The 25,979-nt window shown below is 41.7% G+C and overlaps 1 protein-coding gene across 1 annotated transcript in view; it reads left to right on the top strand.

Annotated features, from left to right (window-relative positions):
• Nucleotides 1-263: 263 nt before the first annotated feature.
• Nucleotides 264-25,979, top strand: part of LOC126203808 (synaptotagmin-7-like) — a 548,274-nt gene continuing 522,558 nt past the window's right edge. Inside the window, exon 1 of the mRNA XM_049938174.1 lies at nt 264-610. Coding sequence (XP_049794131.1) covers nt 524-610 — 87 coding nt within the window. The 5' untranslated portion in view covers nt 264-523. The remainder of the gene's footprint in view (nt 611-25,979) is intronic.

Below are 25,979 nucleotides of genomic sequence, written 5' to 3'. Positions count from 1 at the left end.
TAACGCGCCGCTCAGCTGTTCACGGAACACGGCGCACCAGACAGTCGCCAAGACGAGACCAGCACCAGCTGCGCTGCCCGCTGGTCCCTGCGGACGCCTACACCACCCCATCCAACATTATTTCATCCCTTCTTCCAAGTGCCCACTGTACAGTCTAAGTACTTAGCCACATTAACTTGCTCCTTATTTCCCACGAGGCTCACCAAACATCGATAACATTAGAGCATGCTAAACTGAGTTTTCCATACGACTTCGAACGTGTAGTTTCATTTCTGAGCTTACTACTCCAAACCTGCCTACAGTAAAACAGGAATTCTGTGGCTTACGCTCACCACTTGGAATAAACGTCCTGCACATTCCTTCTCAGACAGAACCGGAGGGATCGCGCACAAGAATCGCAGTAGAGTAAAAAGGAGCATCGAATCCTGTAGTCTCCATCTCCCACCCGAGAAGCCTCCTACTAGGGACTCTGCTCCAAGTCGGCGCGTGTAGAGCACACAGCGAGTAGCTTCCCGGCGACACCATGGTGCAGGTGGAACAGCCATCACCACAGCCTCCAGTTGCCACAGCATGGGTCCCAACCATCACCGTGGTGCAGGGACCGCATCTAGTAAGTCGACTGCCAAACTCATCTAGTCTATCAAATTATACATCAATTATAGCTTCGCATTCACCTAACGAGACTTAAAATCAGCCCCTCCAAATCTTCTTTTTCTCTCCTGACAGCACTGCTTCAATATATCTGTTTCTCCACTTTCTTCTGCGTATTCTTGTAGTTGTTCTTATTCCGCTTTGTATTACGCAGCTTGCCCTTCGCCTGTTACCTTTCTTGTTCGTAGAAGACGGTACACCACAACTATTTATTTTCTCCTTCACGTCAGCAACGTTATATTTTAGCGTTTTTGCAATACTATTGTTGCAGTTCTACTAAAATAAAATAATAGTTCCGTTCAGCCATTTACTTTTTAACGTGGCCTGACATGTTGTAAAGTGCATGTGTAGATATTTTACCATTGTTACCAATTTATGTACTTCGTGTCAGACGAATAGCAGTCAACAATTGATTGCATCCAAACCAGATCCTCATGTGCATTCCAGGAATCGCATAGAAACTGCTATATCCATCTGAAGGTAAGAGCACATGGATAGTGAGTGATATATAATTTAAAAAATCTGACTAAGACACCTGTTTCATATGTTTGACGGTGTAATCACAGCTTTCCGAATAACTTAATCTCATTGATCGTTCTAGATTGTTTTAGGAAGTCTGCAATTATAATCAAAAATTAATTAAATTATAAACTACTTTTTATTCATGCATGGCACGACACTTACCACGAATTTATTCAAATTTTTAAAGACTGCTATTTCCACAGGTACTATATATCTTATGTGATGTCTGCACGCTACATTATCCTGGGGAAACCTCTTCATCACTGCATAAAAAATGCAACCTGTATTTATCTGAACACATTGGTCTACCTCTATAACACGAAACTGACAATCACTTGATGACTCAGTATGTGACCTAGCAACTGATTCCTTAATTACGTTGTGGCATAAATTTCTATTCTTCCCAATTCAGTATATGATTACTAGTTATACGATCCATCAGTACACTATTCAGCATTCTTCTGAAACACTAAGTTTCTGCATCTTTTGCCCTGAAGTCGTCTGTTAATGGTTTTAGGTGTTGTCTTTCCTTCACTGTGTAGAAACTCACACGCATCGTCTTCCGATTTTACATGAACTAATTGTGTGTGTGTGTGTGTGTGTGTGTGTGTGTGTGTGTGTGTGAATTTCTGTGCAATGAAGCAGGCGCAGTGCCTAAAGCAACAACCGAATGCAGAGCAAAAGAAGCGTAATAACACACACGGACGATTCGCATACAATGTCAATATAACTAGTAGCACTTGAAAATGGGAATAAATCCTTGAAACTCTTATGCATGAAAAAAAGTAACTGGTGCGGTTTTTTATTATTTAAATCTTTTATGAACAATTTAGAACTGCACGAAATAATATTGTGTAACATTTCATAATTAGTTAAGCTATATGTTGCTCCTAACTTTTTTATGTAGCTTTACTTATGATCTCCACAATCTGCGGTAGACATCTTGGTTTCTCTAGATCACCTACAAAAATATTCTAAATTGACTAATAAAGATGGAAAAGTATGTAGCTGGATAACTAATGTGACTACAAATTCGCAATCCGCGCGTGAGCAATGTACTGGTTCTTAGAAATATGTTCTTTCTCCCCTAAAGTGGTTACTAAACGGCTGGCACAATTAACTGCTGTCCAGTAAATTCAGAGCGATATTAAATGAGCTCATCGTCTTCGAACTGTGTCGCACGAAGGCTTTACCTTTCTGATTCTTTCACAATGCTGACACAAAAGCGCTCATCATTCTTTGAAAGAAAATTGAAAAGGTAATCGGTCAAATGTTTTGTGAAATGACTTGTCTAAAAGCGATTTCGAAGATGATTCAAAGGCGCTCCAAATATTTCTCTAATCCATTTTATTTCTTATTTTTAGACCAATCATTGACAAAAATTTGATTGATTTTCAAACTTCCCTTTATTTTGAAGTTTTGTTCAGAAGGTACGATCTTATTGACACCTTATCTGCTTTCCTAGCGCATTCTGTTCTCGAAACGTCGTGAATGTAGTGTTTCATTCGAAAGAAACCATTTCGACAGTTAAATGCCATAAAAATATAACTTCTTTTGTGCAAAATAGCGAGCCCTCGAAAATAAGAAATTCTTGACGCCTCGTGTGTCTATCTAGTGTCTGCAGTTCTCGAAATGTCTTACATTTGGTCGTTGTTTCGAAAGAAATCACGCAAAATGCAACTTTTAAGCAAAACAGCTGCGCCTGGACGAGATGAAGTTTTGGACACATAATTTACCTTTCACCTGTCATGTTCTCGAAATGTCGTAAATTTAGTGTTTGATTCACTGGAAGACCTTTAGACAGTTAAATGATACACCAATAAAACTTTTTAAAACTTTTTATGTGCAAAATATCAGGACCTTAAGGAGATGAACTGTTTCATATTTCACTTGCATATCTATAAGCAACTGTTGTGAAAGATTTGAATTTTCTCTCAAATCATTCAGTTTCTCTTAATTACCCTGATTACTTTCCGCAGTTAAATATTGTTTTGTGAAACTAGACCTCATGCTTGTTGACTTGGTACCCCATTTGTCCGTTTCCTACTCTCCGTTTGACTATGAAATTCGGAAAAAATCCATTGTGTAATTTACAGGGACTCTTGTTTTCGTTCCTTTCAGACGTTCACTAATAAATTATACGATAAAAAATAGCAGCTATTGGACTGACGCATTTGCAAAGAGTTTGTAGGTCGCTATGTTAAATGACGTCTCTTGTACACTATCGTAAATTCCGTTCACCCAATAGCAGTAATATTTAGGAAATGTCGTTTTAGAATTTAAATGATTCCGTCCCTTGAGAGGTGCGGTTTCAGTTATTAGTTACTTCTAGAATAGTCTTATCATTGGCGTTATAAACTTATACGGACTATTTACAGGTTTTCAGGTAAATCATGATGTTCTACAGCGCCCACAACTTTAGTGCAGAAAAAATGGGAGTTGTATACAATAGAAGTTAAAGCACGTTATTAATATTTGAGGGTGGGACCATTCATACTCACAGACTTGTTGTATTAGTGATTTTAATTCCTTCAGATGTTTTTAATCAAATACTGAAATTTACGATGAGAGTACTTTGACGATGTTAAGTCCCATAAAGCTTAGAGCCATTTGAACTACGTTGACGAAGTATTGCGGGCTCCTTCAGTAACAACACTGTTACGAAAGGTAGTAATGATGTCGACAGTCATCAAAAGAGACGGTGAAACTCTGTGGACTACAAAAATATAATAATTTTCTACAAAAATGTATGCCGTGGAAAGTAATTGCAGCGACTGAACCACAAAGCTGTGTCGAAAATTAAGCTTCATGGAACCGTCATCTTGCACAGGAGAATGTTTAAAAAATGGTTCAAATGGCTCTGAGCACTATGGGACTTAACAGCTATGGTCATCAGTCCCCTAGAACTTAGAACTACTTAAACCTAACTAACCTAAGGACATCACACAACACCCAGTCATCACGAGGCAGAGAAAGGGAGAATGTTTACAACTACTTCCTGCCACCGTCGTTATGATCTACCTTTACATCTACATCTATATTCCTCAATTCACCTTGCTTTGTAAAGAAGTGAAACGTGGACGATAAATAGTTCCTACAGGACGAGATTGAAGCTTTGGAAACTTAGTGTTTCAGAAGAATGCTGAATAGTGTACTGATGGATCGTATAACTAGTAATCATATACTGAATTGGGAAGAATAGAAATTTATGCCACAACGTAATTAAGGAATCAGTTGCTAGGTCACATACTGAGTCATCAAGTGATTGTCAGTTTCGTGTTATAGAGGTAGACCAATGTGTTCAGATAAATACAGGTTGCATTTTTTATGCAGTGATGAAGAGGTTTCCCCAGGATAATGTAGCGTGGAGAACTGCAACAAACCAGTTTTCGGACTGAATCGCATTGCAACAATAAGATGGAATGATTCAATTTGAAGTAAGAGACTTATTATTACATGTTTTCCGTCTTCATCAATCTTTACTACATTATGCTCTGTGGAGTATGCCGTATTCGTTCAAAGTCGCAGCAGCCCTAACACAATTCTCACGCACGCGAGAAAGATGGTAATTTTCTTAAAATTGTTGCAAAACATTATGGAACCATCCGTGCTTACAGTGAATGATTATAAAATCAAGAGATTGGGAGGGGGGGGGGGTGTGATTCCCTCCGTAGATGTAATGAACTGTCAAAGTCAGAGAATAAAAGTTTCAAACGTCGATCGCCATGTCAAATAGCTTTCACTGATTATTAACTGAGTCTGTTCGTGTACTGTAATAATTCAGACTAATAATGTGCGTTTCGGAGTGAAATTAGAATACGATTTGCGTAATGTGAGTAATTATTATTTCACTGCAACAAGAAAAGTTCAGAAGTTGGGTTAAAATACAGAATAAAAGAGTGTCAAGAGTAAGGTTAGCTGATGACGTTGCTATCGCCACTGAAAGGGAAGAAAAAATACAGAACCTATTGAATGGATTGAACAGTCTAACAAGCGCAGAACTGAGATTAAACCGAAGGAATACGAAAGTAATGAAAGGTAGCAGAAATGAGATCAGAAATAAAATCACCATCAAAAGTTGGAATCACGAAGAAGATGAAATGAAGGAATCCCACTAATCTGGAAGCAAAATAACAGTTTACGGACGAATCAAGGAGAATATAAAAACCAGAGTAGCACAGTCAAAGAGGGCATGTCTGGTCAAAAGGGCTTTACTAGTATCAAACGTAGGCTTTAATTTTAGACAAATGGTTCGAATGGCTCTAAGCTCTAAGAGACTTAACATCTTAGGCCAACAGTTCCCTGGACTTAAAACTCTAAAACCTTAGTAACCTAAGGACATCAAACACGTCCATGCCCGATGCAGGATTCGAACCTGCGACCGTAGCAGCAGCGCGGTTCCGGACTGAAGCGCCTAGAACCGCTCGGCCACAACGGCCGGCTCATTTTAGACACAAATTATAATAGAATGTACGCTTAGATCACAGCTACCTATGGAAATTAATTATTGGGTGTGGGAGAATCGAGGCGTTTCAGATGTGGTGCTACAGAAGAGTGTTGACAATTACACTGATCAGCCAGAACATTATGACCACCTAGCTAGTAGCCGAGATGTCCAACTTTGGTACGGATAACAGTGGCGACGCGTTGTGGCATGGAAGCAATTATTCCTTGGCATGTCACTGGAGGGATTTGGCACCATATCTACACTCAAAAGTCACCCAGTTCCAGTAATTTTGGAGGTCGGGGCTGATGTTCTCTGACGCCACGATCAGTTACATCCAAGATGCCTTCGATCTGGTTCAGCACATCAACTCGCCACTGTGTTCCCCGAACCACTCCATCACACTCCCGGCTTTGTAATATGGCACATTATCTTGTTGAAAAATGCCACTGTCGTCGAGAAACATGATCGTCACGAAGGGGTGAACGTGGTCTGCAACCAGTGTACGATACTACTGGCTGCCATGGTGCCTTGTACGAGCTCCACTGAACTCGCGAATAACAACGTGAGTTTTCCCCAGAGTATAATGGAGCCGCCGCCAGCTTGTTCCGCAGGACAGGTGTCAAGGAGCTGTTCCCCGGGACACGGCGGATTCGCGCTCTCCCAGCGGCATGGTGAAGAATGTATCGGGATTCATAAGACCATGCAACGCTCTGACACTGCACAAATATCCAGTGCCGATGGTCACGTGTCCATTTCAGTCGTAGTTCCCTATGTCGTGGTGCTAATATTGGCACATGCATCGGTCGTTAGCTGTGGAGGACCACTTCTCCAGCATCCGATAAGTCGCGCAGTTTCCGAAATGTTCGTGCCGAGCCTCCGGGCCATTACAGCCTGCCCACACTCCAACTTAGATAGATCACGCGCCAAACGCAGACAAACAAAAATTACGCGAAGCGAAATGTAGTGTGAGGAGGGCTACGCGAGAGGCGTTCAATGAATTCGAAAGTAAAGTTCTATGTACTGACTTCGCAGAAAATCCTAAGAAATTTTGGTCTTATGTCAAAGCGGTAGGTGGATCAAAACAAAATGTCCGGACACTCTGTGACCGAAATGGTACTGAAACAGAGGATGACAGACTAAAGGCCGAAATACTAAATGTCTTTTTCCAGAGCTGTTTCACAGAGGAAGACTGCACTGTAGTTCCTTCTCTAGATTGTCGCACAGATGACAAAATGGTAGATATCGAAATAGACGACAGAGGGATAGAGAAACAATTAAAATCGCTCAAAAGAGGAAAGGCCGCTGGACCTGATGGGATACCAGTTCGATTTTACACAGAGTACGCGAAGGAACTTGCCCCCCCCCCCCCCTTCTTGCAGCGGTGTACCGTAGGTCTCTAGAAGAGCGTAGCGTTCCAAAGGATTGGAAAAGGGCACAGGTCATCCCCGTTTTCAAGAAGGGACGTCGAACAGATGTGCAGAACTATAGACCTATATCTCTAACGTCGATCAGTTGTAGAATTTTTGAACACGTATTATGTTCGAGTATAATGAATTTGCTGGAGACTAGAAATCTACTCTTTAGGAATCAGCATGGGTTTCGAAAAAGACGGTCGTGTGAAACCCAGCTCGCGCTATTCGTCCACCAAACTCAGAGGGCCATAGAAACGGGTTCCCAGGTAGATGCCGTGTTTCTTGACTTCGATACAGTTCCCCACAGTCGTTTAATGAACAAAGTAAGAGCATATGGACTGTCAGACCAATTGTGTGATTGGATTGAAGAGTTTCTAGATAACAGAACGCAGCATGTCATTCTCAATGGAGAGAAGTCTTCCGAAGTAAGAGTGATTGCAGGTGTCCCGCAGGCGAGTGTCATAGGACCGTTGCTATTCACAATATACATAAATGACCTTGTGGATGACATCGGAAGTTCACTGAGGCTTTTTGCAGATGATGCTGTGGTGTATCGAGAGGTTGTAACAATGGAAAATTGTACTGAAATGCAGGAGGATCTGCAGCGAATTGACGCATGGTGCAGGGAATGGCAAGTGAATCTTAATGTAGACAAGTGTAATGTGCTGCGGATACATAGAAAGATAGATCCCTTATCATTTAGCTACAAAATAGCAGGTCAGCAACTGGAAGCAGTTAATTCCATAAACTATCTGCGAGTACGCATTAGGAGTGATTTAAAATGGAATGATCATATAAAGTTGATCGTCGGTGAAGCAGATGCCAGACTGAGATTCATTGGAAGAATCCTAAGGAAATGCAATCCGAAAACAAAGGAAGTAGGTTACAGTACGCTTGTTCGCCCACTGCTTGAATACTGCTCAGCAGTGTGGGATCCGTAACACATAGGGTTGATAGAAGAGATAGAGAAGATCCAACGGAGAGCAGCGCGCTTCGTTACAGGATCATTTAGTAATCGCGAAAGCGTTACGGAGATGATAGATAAACTCCAGTGGAAGACTCTGCAGAAGAGACGCTCAGTAGCTCGGTACGGGCTTTTGTTAAAGTTTCGAGAACATACCTTCACCGAAGAGTCAAGCAGTATATTGCTCCCTCCTACGTATATCTCGCGAAGAGACCATGAGGATAAAATCAGAGAGATTAGAGCCCACACAGATGCATAACGACAATCCTTCTTTCCACCAACAATACGAGACTGGAATAGAAGGGAGAACCGATAGAGGTACTCAGGGTGCCCTCCGCCATACACCGTCAGGTGGTTTGCGGAGTATGGATGTAGATGTAGATGTAGATCTGCAATCTACGCACGGACAGCACTCTCGCTGGTACCACATGCACCGTGCGTGTGTCTGACTAGTAGCCATTCCTCGCCAGGTAAGACTGCTATCATCCGGACGGGCTTATATCGATAGTAGGTAAGTGGTGATAACGTTCTGGCTGATCAGTGTAGGTGGACTAATAAGGAAAGGAAGAAGGAGGTTCTCTGAAGGATCAGCGAAGAAAGGAACATAATGAAAATGCTGACGAGAAGAAGGGGCAGAACCATGGGGCAAGTGTTAATATAATTTGAAACCATTTTGATCATTTTTCGACAGGGACTGTCTCAAGAAATATGTAAAGATTTTTTTTAAAATTACCGCTACCAGTCACAAACTTTGTCAACTATTGTATTATTTATTTACCGACATGTTTCGTGGCAATACCTCATCTGCAGGCTAAATGGCGTTACAAAAACAACTTTACAATAACGTCATACTGATTTTACATAGTCTTTTCGTAAATGCTGTGGTCATCTTTGTTCTTCTGGCGTGGCAGTCTCGTAGTGATGCGCTGAGGTGTTTCCATTTCCGGGGCTCTCTTGGTCACCGTTCACAAATTGTCACTAACATAGCAGTAACTTGGAAACAGGATCACGAACAGTTCTGTAGTGCAGTGGACAAGATGTCGGTCGAAATACAGCTGGTTTCGATTTGACTATCGATTTGTCAATCTATGTGGTGTCAGATGTTTGCATGTCTTCTGCACATTTTGTTATCGTATTACAGATATAGGTTGACGAAATACATTACAAATTGAGCACCTGTTACAATACTATTGAACACATCATGATATAAACTATTTACTTTCGTATTTCTGGGGCTAGAGTCAAACGACTGTCATGTTATTTATCTTTTATTCTAGGAGTACTGTAGTGAAGTTGGAAAAGAAATGTGAATTTTTCAAATCTGCCATTTCATTCAGGATCTCATTATTCCCCATGTGGCTATGGATGAATATTTCCATTTCTTGCAAGATGTCCATCATTTTGCAGCTCTTTTCTAAATTATGTAGTACTTTGCGATCGTTGTCTATTGGAATACCGTGTCACGACCATGAAATAGACACGCTATCACAACGCACAACTAGAAATAACAACAAACAATGTGACACAGCTTCCTCACACAACATCCAAACACCCAAGTACATAACATTACCATTTTTAGGTGTCATATCAGACAAAATAGCCAAGCTGTTTAAAAATACAGACATCAGCATCACATTTGCCATCGACAACTTGAAAAAGAAACTGGTACATGACATCTCACATCCCACAGAGAACGAAGCAGGTATTTATAAAATTACATGCAGTAATGGCAACAAATATTACATTGGCCAAACTGGAAGAAATTTTAAAACACGCTTTAAAAAACACATTGACTGTTTCAGATTTGGTAAACCGAATAAATCAGCTATAGCGAAACACATAAGTGAAACAGGACACAGTGTTACAACAGACAAAGATCTCAAAGTACTACATAATTTAGAAAAGAGCTGGAAAATGGACATCTTGGAAGAAATGGAAATATTCGTCCATGGGGAATAACGAGATCCTGAATCAAATGACATGCTTCAAAAATTCACTTTTCTTTTCCAATTTCACTACAGTACTCCTAGAATAAAAGATACATAAAATGACAGTCGTTTGACTCTAGCCCCAGCAATAGCTCATAAATACGAACATAAATAGTTTATATCATGATGTGTTCAATAACATTGTAAAAGGTGCTCAATTTGTAATTTATTTCGTCAGCCTACATCTGTAATACGATAACAAGACGTGCAGAAGAAATGTAAACATCTGACAAAACGATAGTCAAATCGAAACCAGCTGTATTTCGACCGACATCATGTCCACTGCACTACAGTACTGTTTGTGATTACTTTTCCAAGTTACAGCTATGTTAGTGACAATTAGTGAACAATGATCAAGAGAGCCACCGAAATGTGAACACCTCAGCGCACCACAACGAGACTGCCACGCCAGAAGAACAAAGAAGACCACAGCATTTACGAAAAGACTATGTAACATCAGTATGACCTTACTGTAACGTTGTTTTTGTAATGCCATTTATCCTGAAGATGAGGTATTCCCTCGAAACATATCGCTAAATAAATAATACAATAGTTGACAAAGTTTACGTAAGTGTTATGATACCGTGGATTTCCATTGTACTAAAGGGAGCTGTGAAGGCTAAAAATAAAGAGGAAAATAGAGATAGGAATACATCAACAAATCGCTGAAGACGTTGGGTGATGTGAAGAGACCACCAGATACGTACATTCTGGCCTCGGCAGAATTCTCACTTGTCCTGTCCCAGTGTCTACCTGGCCACGCCATCTTCATACTGGGATGTCTCCACTGGGATGTCTCCACTGGGCGCCGGCCGGTGTGGCTGTGCGGTTCTAGGCACTTCAATGTGGAATCGCGTGACCGCTACGGTCGCAGGTTCGAATCCTGCTTCGGGCATGGCTGTGTGTGATGTCCTTAGGTTGGTTAGGTTTAAGTAGCTCTAAGTTCTAGGGGACTGATGACCACAGATGTTAAGTCCCATAGTTCTCAGAGCCATTTGAGCCATTCTTGTCTCCAGTGGTGCAGAAGCAAGGTCACCGTATGGCGACTAGTGGTGCGTGCGTCACACAGCAGTGCTGGAGTAACTCCCAGAGGAAGCCAGTCACGCCCACGTGTTCCTAACGTGTTCGTTGTAGGAGTAACGATCATCGTGGCCGTCAAGTTTCCAACTTCTGGGGCAGTTGCAAGCAAGAGCGCGCAACACACTTCCGGTAGCACTGGGCACAAACTTCTTCATAAACGACCGACAAAGGACCCTTGAACTTCTCAAGCTTACGTGCAAATGCAGTCTCTCTCTCTCTCTCTCTCTCTCTGTAATTACCTTTTCCCTCCCTCCTTCTTCTTCTCCGCCCTCTTTCCACCTAGTACCCTTAACTTGTGCACTGCTTAACCACTACAATGTTCTAAACGTGGCCTCGACAATTAAATACAAGAATAAAGCTTGCAAGACAATTAAAAAAAGAATGAAGAATTGTGTGACAGTTCCAGCCAAGTTAACATTGCTTGAGTTAAAACCAAACTTAATAAAATAAGGCTCTTACACGCGGAAGAATGAAACCTTCCTGGGCATGCGCGTGCGTGCTCGCGTGCGCGCTCCTGTGTGTGTGTGTGTGTGTGTGTGTGTGTGTGTGTGTGTGTGTGTGAGTGGAAACTTATTTCACCACCAAGTAAAAGCACCTCTTGAAGACCATAACATCACTTACACATGAATATGAAAACGACGAAGTAACTGTTCTGGTGGATTCTCATGCATTCATCATTAAAAAATTCATGTATTATTGTCAGACTTAGCACCAAACTAATTCTATAAACAGAAAAATAATACGTTTCCCTCTATGCACAATGTATGGTGTGCAGACTTCCTGACATTTTATGTCAGTGACGCACGCGAACTTGAACCCAGATCGAACAATTTATGTACCTAAGCGTATGAGAGATTTTTCACTTATAACGCGGTGGAAAAGAAAGATTCATATACTGCTGCCGGTCAGGAAAATCATAAATATTGTTCAGTAACCGAACCTCATAATTGTTCTATAATTCGAACCGCTTTTCATCAAATATTAATGTTGTGTCATAAATGTGTCATTCCAGGGAAATCCACGTTCACACCTTCATGTTGGTGTGTTGTAAGTGTTTCAGGGACGGAGGCAAGAGACAGGAAAATGAACTGATATCGGCAGGCACGCAAACCTTTCCTCTCATTAGGCAAACCAGCTATATGACGTCAACAGTGGACTTCAATTTGAAAGTTTTTACCAATCAATTTAGACGAGTGAGTTTGTCCTCCGGTAGTGGAATTTTTTGTGATGCATCAGAAATATTTTAGTGTACAGTTTAAGGGATTCTGATAATTAGTAGGGGCGTAGCTGTTCGTTTTTCAACAATATTAGCTGAGTACTCGCCACTGACCAGGTATATATTTACTGCTGTTTTCTTTTATTCCATTTCCTCCTTCATCTGTCCAACTCCTCCACCCTCTTTCTTTCACCATAGTATCACGCTCACCCCAATTGGAAACTGGTGGTTTTCACACCGACAGAATTATTTTCCAGATCGTAACTAATTATAATGTGTTTTTACCCATTACACACATTCCAAATATATTTCACATACATTTAACATATTTCACACATATCTGCACGCAGCATTTCAAATGGTTCAAATGGCTCTGAGCACTATGGGACTCAACTGCTGAGGTCATTAGTTCCCTAGAACTTAGAACTAGTTAAACCTAACTAACCTAAGGACATCACAAACAACCATGCCCGAGGCAGGATTCGAACCTGCGACCGTAGCGGTCTCGCGGTTCCAGACTGCAGCGCCTTTAACCGCACGGCCACTTCGGCCGGCTGCAGCATTTCATCTTTATCTCTAGCGAAATTTGTGCAACAGTTTGATTTTCGCGCAGCTCAATGTTTACGCGGTATTTTCTCCTGAGCTATGAGTTGTACAACGACATAATTTTGCTGGGACCTTCAATGGCGTATGAGAATATTGTCTGCAAAATCTGTCGCGCACGCAGTTAGCAGTAAAGAAGTAATACATTAAAAAAGTCATGCCTGATGTGGCGGTTTTACTGCATGAACATCGAAAATGTAGTAGGCGACAAACATTTTTCTCTTCATCATTTTGTTGGAATTGAGAGCGAGAAAAAGTTTCTTAAAGGTTTAAAATGATGTGTAAATTTTGTTGCAAGTCAGAAACCGCTATCTCTCCTAATTACTAAATGAATAAATTATTGACATTCGCGCATCGTGGGCTACACTTCCTTTTTACGTCCAGATCCATCCCTTTAATCTATAGGTCGTTCTTACCGTCACAGCGATTGTCTCCAGACAGTAAGTGATATGTGTGCCAAGTTTGGTTGAAATCGGTCTAGTGTTTTAGGAGTCTTGGTAGCACATACGTATGTAAATACAGAGTGACTCAACTGAACCTACCGATTCGTTTTATGCAACCTGCAGTGCTGTATCTAGCCTTCGTATTCCACGCACGAGATTTTCATATCCTGTCACTTGTTACACGAAAATTATTAATATACAGGGTCTTTTTGTGGAAATTTACTGTACTTAAGTTTTATACTGACATACGTTTTCGCTAGAGGCCGTAGTTTTCGAGTTATTCAAGAAAAATCTACAAAAGTGACCTTCAAACGCATCCCCACTCTCACACTCAGTCCCCATCGATCAGGATTTCTTGTATGTTGTTCATCGCACTCCCTCCTACCACAGCACAAAAATTTGCGACTTCATGAATTATTTCCCACATTCGACCTTTCTTGTTCTTCACCAACTGACAGGAATATGATGTAAAGTGTCTCCCTTATCATCAGAAGCGTTCTGGGAGCTCCACGTTGTAAAACTGAAGCACATGCAAAATTTTTATGCACCTAAAATCCGGTCTGAAATGTAAAATGATGTTTGCGTTATTTCAATTTCACATAAGCAAACTATCAAAATTTTACTGACCCATCAAGTTCTTTTCCTATCAGCGACATGCCTACTGCAGCAGGGAAAATAAGGTAACCAGCACAAAAATATTGTTATCGGAGCACAAAAAAAGATGAGTATGTTTTTGTTTGAAAAAGACTCTGACTGAAAAGTGAGGTACCAGTTCCCTCATTCTACCTTCCTCAGCACTTTAAAAACTTTCCCAAAATTGTTTTTATGCGAATGTTTCTGCGCATTTTTACACTGAGAGAGAAGGGTACGGTGGCAGTGGGAAAGAAACGGAAAAGTGGCAAATACTGGGAGATAATAACAGTGGCTGGGGTATAGAAAGAGCGGAAAAGATCATGGCAGTGTGAGAGAAAGAGAAGGACTCAGTGGCAGTGGACAGAGTTCACACTGAACGAACAGAGCTAGGGAAAGAGTGGAGGGGACAGCGCCAATGGGAGATGAATAAAGAGAAGGAGAAAGTGGAAGTAGGTAAGAGCCAGTTATAATGAGAGACAGTGTACGACAATGACAACAAGGAAGAGAGAGATAGTGATTGAGAAGAGGAAGCAGCATTGGGAAGGAATGAGTGAGACAGCAGCAGCAAGAGAGAACAAGAGGGAAACAATGATAGTGAGAGGAGACAATAAAAGTAGGAAAGGACGAAGACGACTGTAGCTTTGGAGATAGTGACGATTGGAGAGGCACAAAGAGATAATGACAATGAGCTGGACCTAATGAATGAATGGGTAATTGGGAGTGGATGAGCATGAAAGACTTACAGTGATGGACTAGTGAGTGTGGGTGAATTACAGTTAGGCCAGCTTTTGGGAGTGAGTGGTGAGCTGCATGTTGAAAAGAGCGCGAATATATTCGCATCCCAAGGAATTGCGAAAATTTTTGAAGGTCTGAAGAATGTAGAATGAGGCAGCTGATTCTCCACTTTTCAGTCTCTTATTAGAGCATATTCGTATTTTTTGTGCTCCAGTAGGAGCATTTTCCCTAATAACATGTATGGATAAACAACGAAACTATCATTTGCTTCAACGAGAAGTAATAAAGTAAATAGAAGACGCAACAACGACATTAAAATCATGTGAAGGAATAGGTAGAAAAACGTAACAGACATGCGAAATGTTGGTACAAATAGAACATTCCTATTTTGAGTTAAAAAAATGTGCTAGTGACTATATACAGGATGAACGAGAGCAACATTGACAAAATTGCAGAGGTTGTTGGCGGATATTTTCTTATTGTTTTTATATAAGGAAACTTTAGTCTCCGGTCGCTTGTTACAAACGAACTGCATTTCGTTTCATTTCTGCCATTATTTATCTTTGTATCTGTATTGCACTGAAAATATTCAGGCCCTTCATCTACATCTACGTGATTACTCTGCTATTCACCATAAAGTGAAGGGCAGAGAATTCAATGAACCACTTTCAACCTGTCTCTCTACCGTTCCACTCTCGAACGGCGCTCGGGAAAAACGAGCACTTAAATTTTTCTGTGAAAGCACTGATTTCTCTTATTTCATCGTGATGATCATTTCTCCCTATGTAGGTGGGTACCAACAGAATGTTTTCTCAATCGGAAGAGAAAACTAGTGATTGAAATTTCATGAGAAGATCCCGTCGCAACGAAAAACGCCTTTCTTTTAATGATTGCCACTGCAATTCACGTATCATGTCTGTGGCACTATCTCCCCTATTTCGTCATGATACAAAACGAGCCTCCCTTTTTTAGACTTCTTAGACGTCATCCGTCAGTCTCACCTGGTGCGGATCCCAAACCGCACAGCTGTGCTCCAGAATAGGGCGGACAAGCTTGGTGTAAGCCGTCTCTTTAGCAGACCTGTTGCACTTTCTAAGTGTTCTGCCAATGAATCGCAGTCTTTGGTTTACTCTACCCACAACATTATCTGTGTTATCGTTCCAATTTATGTTATTTGTACGAGGGTGAGTCAAATGAAAACGTTAAATATTTTTTAAAATACTATTTATTTTGCAGAAGTGGTACAAAGCTGTATCACTTTTCAACATAATCTCCCCCACGCTCAATGCAAGTCCTCCAGCGCTTACAAAGTGCATAAATTCCTTTAGAAAAAGATTATTTTGGTAGTCCGCACAACCATTCACGCACCGAGTGGCGTACCTCTTCATCAGAACGGAATCTGTGAACATGCTGCAATGTCATTCAGTGTCACTCGGTAGTTTTCCTTCACTATGCGTTAGACTGCTGCAATCTTCTGTGGAGTCACAACTCGTTGTGCCTGACCTGGACGAGGAGCATCTTCCACTGGAGTCACGCTATTTTCGAACTTCCTACTCCATTCGTAGACTTGCTGCTGTGACAAACATGCATCACCGTACTGAACCTTCATTCGTCGATGAATTTCAATGGCTTTCACACCTTCACTACCCAAAAACCGAATAACAGAAGGCTGTTTTTCCTTGGTGCAAGTCGAAATTGGGGCGGCCATCTTTATACTGATACTGCGACGGTATGTGTGCATCTGCACTCTGCTGCCATCTACAGGCCATTCTGCACGCTGTTTGTAGCACGCTTACCAACTTACAGGATAACGGAGCGAAATTTCGCTTTGTTATTACAAAATTAAGGTTTTCATTTGACTCACCCTCGTAATTGTAATCCCTAAGTATTTAGATGAATTTACAGCATTCCGATTTGTGTGACTTATAGCGTAATCGAAATTTAGTGGATTTCTTTTAGTACTCATGTGAATAACTTCACACTTTTCTCTATTCCCTTGGTCTCCGGTGGTTCGTTTCAGATAAAATGCATTTCATTTGATTTCATCCCCTCATTTATCTTCGTATCTGTATTCCTCCGAACTATATGCAGCGTGTGTCTTGTTTGGAAACACTTGTTCCATTCACTCATGGTACATATTGTTGACAACAGTAAAGCCCACTCTACTCTTCGACCTCAAGTTTGCATTCAGAAGTATTGAATTCTGTCTTGTCGGCTGAGTTAGTTGTTCTTTAGCAGTGATACACGGCATTGCGGAGAGGTTTACTGGTGGAAAGTTTGCGAAATGCATCTGCTGTGTGGGTTCACAACATGCAATGGAGCCGCGCGGAGTGGCCGCGCGGTTTTAGGTGCTATGTCACGGATTGCGCTGCCCCTCCCGCCGGATGTTCGAGTCCTCCCTCGGGCACGGCTGTGTGTGTTGTTCCTAGCACAAGTTAGTTTAAGTAGTGTGTAAGTCCAGGGACCGATGACATCAGCAGTTTGGTCCGTTAGGAATTCACACACATTTCAACACACATGCAATGTAAGAACGTAACAACGGGAATATACTGACGTGAGATGCTCGCCCGCCTGTGTCAATCCCATTACACTAGTTTTGCATCTGTTTGAAGGTTGTTACGCTACCGTGTTTTGCATCGTCTTGTTACAGATTTTTTCACCATTGTGAGGTATTTTCTCAGAAACAAGTGTAATTGTGGTAACGACTGAATAAATCATAATTACATCATTGCTCTGTAACAAGCCACCGGAGACCACGGTTTCCATATACTAAAATATTCAGAATACCTCCCTGTACAACCTCAAATATTTTGTCGGAGGACTTGTTGTTCATCCAGTACGCTCTGCGTCGCAACCTGTAGCTGCAACAAAATCACCTCCATGTGGAGTCATCCCATTTCCTGATTTCCAGAGGTCGTGCGTACCATGGTTTATGATTTTAGGTCTACTGTTCACTGGAAGTATTTTTCGCAACACTCCTTGAAGCCGGCTGTTAAGGGGTTGTAACTCATAAGCTTCTACTATCCATGCGGTGCTGACAGTTTCTTTGCCGTATAAGGCATCGATGGCTCAGCCACGTTTCACTTTGTGTTTTCGGGCGAGCTGTTATTATTGAACTCGGAGCTCTATCAGAGAGGATCCTCTCAATCTTGAATAAGTTCTAGAATCCAAATGACATCATTTTTTTGCTGCAGCTTTGTGACCTCGTACTCTCCCAATAAATGACGAGATCAAAAACAAAAAAATGGAGTAGGAAATTATGAAAACTAGATTTTAATACATTACAGTTACAGCTATCTATTTCTGAAGAATAACAAAGACCAGAGCATTACCACCATGAGCGTGGTTATATTATCTAAGAGGGCTGAAAACTATGAATACAATTCAGTAGGAACCATGCAAACACGGAAGATCACAGCGCTATAGACAAAGAGACAGAGAGAGTAACTGTTATCAGGACATCGCAAAGTATTGGCTTCACGGTGCCGATGGTGCCTCTCGCAATGTTTCAACACTGACCATTATACGCTGGATAGCCGCCCGGACTAGTGAAAGCATTGCCGGTATCAGATAGATAAAAAAAGAGAATAGCGGTGATAGGAAGAAGATCAGTAGCAACCAGCAACAAGCAGTACACGTCGTGACACAATAGCCAATAGCCGTTCTGCAGTATCTGTCTGTAGGTGAAAAAGTATATTTCGAAATTATACCAAAAATACTAGCAATACTAACAACTTGGGTTAACAGCGCTGGAATAAAGTGATGTGAGAGAAGTAGCACAGTGTCAATATATGGTTCTGTGTTTCATAACGTTTACAGGTGCTGGAAAATGGTCTTCGACCGAAACCAGTCGCTCATGGAAGAATAACAGCAGCTTATGGTGTTACATGATGTCATTTCTTAAGGTTATCAGAACTGTGGATCACAGCCAACAGGAAATGTTGTCTGTATCTTCAGGCGCCTACCTCGTTACGAGCACGCTACTCTGGCCAAGCAGTGTGTAATCGGGCACGCGACGCGGCTCTGCACATTGCGCCGCACATAAGGATTTTCTTTCTTTCTTTCTTTCGCTTACGCCATAGTCCCGCAGCGATCACAGGGTCGGCGTGGTTACAACAGATTTGGCAATGTTAGTGTTAGGGATGGCCGGATGCCCTTCCTGCCACCACCCCGTACCCCCCAGGGATAGAATCAGTGTACCCCATCTGTCTGCGTCTAGTGTAAATTGTGAAATAGTGCGGACGTGTTTCAAATGTCTGCGACGCGTGTAACAGAGGCGGAACAAGGGGACCAGCCCGGTATTCACCTAGCGGGATGTGGAAAACCGACACCGGCCCTCGTCATTAATCCGCCGGGCGGATTCGATCCGGGGCCGGCGCGCCTACCCGAGTCCAGGAAGCAGCGCGTTAGCGCGCTCGGCTACCGTGGCGGGTGCCGCACATGAGGATATTGCATTTTCTACACTGTGAGACCCTACAAGACGTATTTGTAGGATGATACTGTATTACATACTTTGTAACATGAAATAAAACAACCTTAAGGCACTTTTATTAGATTCTTTATGTCTTAGCTACAACTGGTTCTGAGCACTATGCGACTTAACTTCTGAGGTCATCAGTCGCCTAGAACTTAGAACTAATTAAACCTAACTAACCTAAGGACATCACACACATCCATGCCCTAGGCAGGATTCGAACCTGCGGCCGTAGCGGTCCCTCGGTTCCAGACTGTAGCGCCTAGAACCGCACGGCCACCACGGCCGGCTCTTAGCTACAGTACTATGTATTATTCAGGTAACGCCTCCATATCTTTAGTAGCGAGGAGATGATATTGCAGGATTTTTCCAAATAATAAGTTCTTTATTCGTACGATTAATAAGTTGGAGAGGCACTAAAGATGACTGAAATATGTTCACATCGGAATCTTAGATGTTTTCAAATTTTTGTTTAATTTGAATTTGCTGTGAACCATCATAATCCCATTTGTAGATAATTTCCAATGTGTCTCTCATCATTTGAAAGATCATTGAAAACCTCTTCCAAACATAACATTAATCGGTCACATGTGTGAGAAGCAAGGCTGGAAGTTGAATCTCCGATGAGTGGCAGGCACCTGACAGGATTCAGTCAAAGGCAACACAGCTTCATGGCCTCTTTAAGGAATGCTGCCGAAGGGATAGACCTTCTTATCAGCTGTTCGGATTATTTCGCACTGTTTCCATATCACCGATGCTTCCACAAAGATGCAAAAGTCTTGGATATGTGAGAGTCGTTTATTTGCTTGTAAATCTCTGCGACTCCGATATAACGTTTGTCTGTGCTTAGCTCCTCGTGCAGGAAACGAAGTAATATCTTTAATCACTTTGGAACCCTCAACAGTTACAGATTCTCGGAGCTTTATTTGACTGGCACTCGTTAATCCTATGGCTCCAAAATTGTTTCTCAATAACTGCGCCCTACGTGTTTTACTGCGTCCGTTTTACTCTACGAGCCGCTTTGATGGCCTATCAACTTGAGTTTTGCCACGTGGAATTTTACTGGTACTTTGCAGCCAGTTATGGTTATTTTTCATGGAGATGTTTTCAAGTCTGTGTGAAGCAGGCCGTCGTTTCTATAATGCAATGATCGTACGGCATCAGTGGCCGGAAGTTCCCAGGTGGGAAGTTCGGCCAGCAAGTGCAAGTCTTATTGAGTGCAACGCCACATTGGGCGACTTGCGCGTCGACAATGGGTATGAAATGATGATGACAGTACAACACCCAGTCCCTGAGGGGAGAAAATCTCCCACCCGAGCCGGAAATTGAACCCGGACCCCCGTGCGTGGCATTCCAAAGCGCTGATCGTTCAGCTATTGGGGGGACAGTTTCTTTAATTGTGACTTTGTATAAGACATTTCGTTTAAAAGCATTCTTTTCTTCAGCATGGAAGGTAGGATCTGATAATAAATAATGTTTCCACAAAGTCGAATCATTTTACAAACACTTTATCAGAACATCTGTTCATAAGGTCATATAGACATTTTCTTGTCATAACTTTGACTTTTGAAGGACGCACTACAAAAACAATATACTTTCAGAATTCATTTCGATGATGACATTTCTTATATCTGATAACTCATTAACGCAAAACAATCATACAAAATAAAACTGCGGTATTCAGCGACTACGTTTTTTTTTATTTTCAGTAGAGGAAAGATTTTTCTATCACGTTGTAGTATCAAAAATGCAGAGAAACACCCTGAAGTATCACAAAAACGATTACTAATAAAAGCAAAAAACAATATGAACGAAAATAATTATAAAAAGCGGCACAGAAACACCCTGAACTATCACAAAAAACGATTACTAATAAAAGTAAAAAACAATATGAACGAAAATAATTATAAATAGCGGCACATAACCGGATCTTCGGAATCCATATTGCTTTTCACCGTACTTCAAGTAAAAACACGCTTGAGTACATTCAGAGACGCAGAGAGATTTCAGGCCAGTAGAGAAGCTTCAGATGCACTGCAAGGGAGACGTGAATACAGACTAGCTCTACCGCCCACCAGTGCACAATAAGCAAACAACACCCTGCCTCAGCAATGCCCCATTTATCAGACTACCGCAGGAGGTTATGCATTCCGGGAATTACTCGCATTTGAAAAGTGAACTTTTCGCCAGATTTTAGGGCAAAATATACCTATGTGCACCGTATTGTTGGGGGTAGACACACACGTATAGCAACATTCTAGATGATCTTTATCGATTTCCCAAATGAGCGAGGGCAGGATAGTTCGTTTCACGAAAACCACGTAACTCTAGCACGAAGTACGGCGCTTACAAGCGCAAGAAATAGTTTGATTTCCTCAGTATAAATAGTCACTCCCACTTGCACAATTCATAGCTGACTGCAGAAGCCTGGACTAGAAATTCAGAATTCTTGTCACATTTAACTATCATGAGTGAACTAAATGAGAAACATATGTGGCTTGATGGACGGCAATCACCGAAGTGCGCTGTTAATAGATATTCCCACGTAAGAACGTACAGACAAATACGTTTATTGAAGCCATAGTGTGTACAGTGAAAACACAATACAATAGTTAGTTCCGGACGTAAATACTCACAACTCTGATTTGAACTGCATATCATCATCATCTACGTTACATTCATTCGTTATACTGATTGGTCACTGGTGGTGGCCGGCCGGAGTGGCCGTGCGGTTCTAGGCGCTACAGTCTGGAGCCGAGCGACCGCTACGGTCGCAGGTTCGAATCCTGCCTCGTGCATGGATGTGTGTAATGTCCTTAGGTTAGTTAGGTTTAATTAGTTCTAAGTTCTAGGCGACTGATGACCTCAGAAGTTAAGTCGCATAGTGCTCAGAGCCATTTGAACCACTGGTGGTGCTATGAAGTTATGACGCTGTAGCGTTCGCGAAATTCTTTTTGATGTGCTACCATTCATACTGTGATTTAGATATTTTATTTTTTGTGTAAAAATCTGAATTGTATACCATTACGTACGCGAAAGTCCTTTTAGTGTTCTATTGACTGGCCACTGGCGGCGCTACGAGACGTGACAGGTTTGTGTTGGGAAGACTTGTTTAACACATGATTTTTTTTATATTGTGATTTTGTTTAAACGGAAAGCTAAAATGGATATTACTTATGGAAACGTGCAGCAGGCCTTTTGTAATTTTGTAAAATAAACCAAAAAACCAGCTAATGACTTACTCCGTTCAATGCCCTCTATCTCAGTTTACCTAATGAAGTTGAATAGTAACGTAACATTATTTTGCTGCACGCAGAACTGGACTGTGGTATTCAAATAGTACCTTGCAATTAGCCACTCATACAATCAATGTGACCAACGTACGAAAATTATGGTGTTACGGTAGCGCTTGCGTGGAATGTGATCATCTTGTCAAACGTAGTTTTACTTTGCTCGGCCGTATGTACGAGGTGTGGCTAGAAAAAAAACCGGACTAGTACTGGTGAAACAATAAAACGAATGCAATAATGCTGAAAGTCGCGTGGCCTGTCACGTGACTCTCGCTCCGCCTACTACTCGAGTTTCATCTGCCTCCTGCACTCAGTCTGCCCGTGGCGTCTGTTTTAAGTAGTTGACGTTTTGTCTGTGCGTCGGAAAATGTTGAGTGTACAGAAAGAACAGCGTGTTAACATCAAATTTTGTTTCAAACTAGGAAAATCTGCAAGTGAAACGTTTGTAATGTTACAACAAGTGTACGGCGATGATTGTTTATCGCGAACACAAGTGTTTGAGTGGTTTAAACGATTTAAAGATGGCCGTGAAGACACCAGTGATGACACTCGCACTGGCAGACCATTGTCAGCAAAAACTGATGCAAACATTGAAAAAATCGGTAAACTTGTTCGACAAGATCGCCGTTTAACAATCAGAGCAGTGTCTGAGTTAACAGGTGTTGACAAGGAAAGTGTTAGGCAGATTCTTCATGAAAGTTTCAACATGAACAAAGTGTGTTCAAAAATGGTTCCCAAGTGTCTCACAATTGAACAGAAGGAACGCCGAAGAATGATTTGTTCTGACATCCTGGAAAACATTGAAAGTGATCCCACCTTCTTACAAAATGTTATTACTTGCGATGAATCGTGGTTTTTTACTTACGATCCCGAAACTAAACGCCAATCGATGCATTGGAAAACTCCTGGTTCTCCACGACAAAAAAAAGCACGAATGTCAAAATCGAAATTCAAGGCAATGATGATGGTTTTTTTTACATCAAAGGGATTGTGCACATTGATTGGGTACCAGAGGGACAAGCAGTGAATCAGCATTACTACATTAGCGTCCTGGCTACCCTACGTGAGCGAGTACGGAGAAAACGGAACGATTTGTGGAGAAAAAATCATGAATCCTTCACCAAGACAATGCCCCAGCTCACAGTGCGTTGTCAGTGAAGACGTTTTTGGCAAAACACAACATTCCCATCTTAGATCATCCACCCTACTCACCTGATTTGGCCCCCTGTGACTTTTTTCTTTTCCCTTAAGTCAAGTCAGCTTTGAAAGGAACTAGATTTGAGACTGTTGAAGCAGTAAAAGAAAAAGCGACGGAAGTAATGTATGGACTTACCGAAAATGATCTGCAGCATTGCTATGAACAATGGAAAATTCGTATGGAGCGGTGTAGAGACCGAGGAGGAGAGTACATTGAAGGAGAGAACATGAAATTGTAAATAAATGAAATAATAACAGGTCGTTCTCCCATGTTTTTATATGTCACACCTTCCTATCGCCATCCTCATCCCTAACGGTATTAGGGGTATCGTTCCCCCACAGTATTTTTTATTCAAGTGATGTATCACACATATACCATATTTGGTTGAAACTGCTCCAGGAATTCTTGATTTATCTATTTATGTTACACCCCTTCCATTGGAGTACTTATAGTATCTTATAGTCAGAGTAAATTTTTCCAGATAGCAAGTACAGGTGTGCCAGTTGTGGCAGAAATTCTTTCAGACATTACAGAGATATGCTAACACGTCACTGTCTTTGCGTTCTCCCCCTCCGCTCCTGCCCTCATCTCAAGAAGTGAAACGTCATCGGGGCTGTCACAACGACCCGAAAACTATGGATTTGATACTAATTTCAGTTGTAACCGAATATGTTTACATGTCACATCACCACCACCATCACCACCACCACCATCACCACCACCACAATCCCCCAGGGTTATTGGGATATATCACCCCACAATATTTTTGTTACAAATAATGAATCTTGTATACACAATATTTGATCGAAATTGCGGTTCTAGGCGCTCAGTCCGGAACCGCGCGACTGCTACGGTCGCAGGTTCGAATCCTGCCTCGGGCATGGATGTGTGTGATGTCCTTAGGTTAGTTAGGTTTAAGTAGTTCTAAGTTCTAGGGGACTGATGACCACAGATGTTAAGTCCCATAGTGCTCAGAGCCATTTTTTTGCTCCGGACGTTCCTGAGTTAAGCTTCTATGTCAGCCCCTTTTCACTCCCACCCCATTGGGTTGTAGGTGGTCCTTACCCCCCACAGAAACCTTCGTGGCGTACGCAAAACAACTCACGAAATTTTGCATCGTAGTGAATAGTATAGGAACAAATAGAAGACGAATAAACAAAGAAACAAACACTTATTTATTTTTATGTATTGGATTAATGTTAAACTTTAACAAAAATTATCCATCATAAATCTATCTCGTATTGGACGCTGTACGTGTCACACTCTGTGCATAAAGTAGCACAATTTTTAAAACAAATCTAGACTATGTGGACGATACGTAATTCGAGGAAACTGGCCGTAAAGCAGCAAAATTTATTCGTTCAAATTCTGAAGAAGCAGGCTCAATATGTTTCGGTTAAAGCCATCTCACAGGCGAGTATTTGGCTAATAAGAGTGCCAAATGAAGTTTCTGTCTGTTGAGTACTACTATCCTGAAAACAACTATGTAGGGAGGGGTGGAGGGGGGGACAGTGAGCAGTCAGAAGGCCACACAATCAATTGAGGGGTAACAGAATAGAATAAGTATGCCTGGTTCGCTGCGCTTTTATCGACACAGCTGGCAAATCGTGCTGTTGAAACCGTTCTACTGGACACGCAAAACGCACATCAGCACTTCACACTGCTGCAGCAGAACGCTTTACTGCAGTACCTGACCTGTCCTTGTGGCACGGAAAGTGAGCAAGTGCTAGCGCTAACAGTATTCAGCAGCATGGATTGGACGTACTGCAAAAAAGTGTTGCGGGGACAGGTCGCCTGGGCTACCGAAGTAAACATTCTCACCGAAGGACGTCGTTCCTAACCAAAAGAAAAGGTTAAGACGATTTCTGCATAAACATTTCGCTAAGCAGTGCAAAAACGATAATGAGGTGTCACTCGAGAGTATCATGACATTGTAGTCGAGACGTGAGAGAGAAAAGGATTTTCAGACAACTGCAACCACCTCCATGCTACCATGGCGTCTATCTTCAAGCACCTGACCAGGTCTCACAGCATTTCAGAGGCGCCCGTCCGTGAGCACTAGCGTCTTGCTTCATTCATGATTAAACTGTAAAAATACATCTACTTTTTGTTAATATATTCATTATTCTCAACAAAGCGATGTGTAGCGAAAATGTGGAAATTTAAGATAAACAAAAGATATACAGGATGATTTTTTTTCCACTGTGTGCAATCTCTAGGGACTGATCAATGAGAGCATAAGGAACAAAAACTGTCTAATGAACTTATGTCCGGAAATGCATGGCTTCCATGCTAGAGACCACTTATTCAATAATACTTTGTT

This window comes from Schistocerca nitens, chromosome 9 (assembly GCF_023898315.1).
Source record: "Schistocerca nitens isolate TAMUIC-IGC-003100 chromosome 9, iqSchNite1.1, whole genome shotgun sequence".
In the NCBI taxonomy this organism is placed as follows: Eukaryota; Metazoa; Arthropoda; class Insecta; order Orthoptera; family Acrididae; genus Schistocerca; species Schistocerca nitens.
The sequence above is the reverse complement of the archived record's forward strand: the minus strand, read 5'-3'. Positions and strand labels throughout refer to the sequence as shown.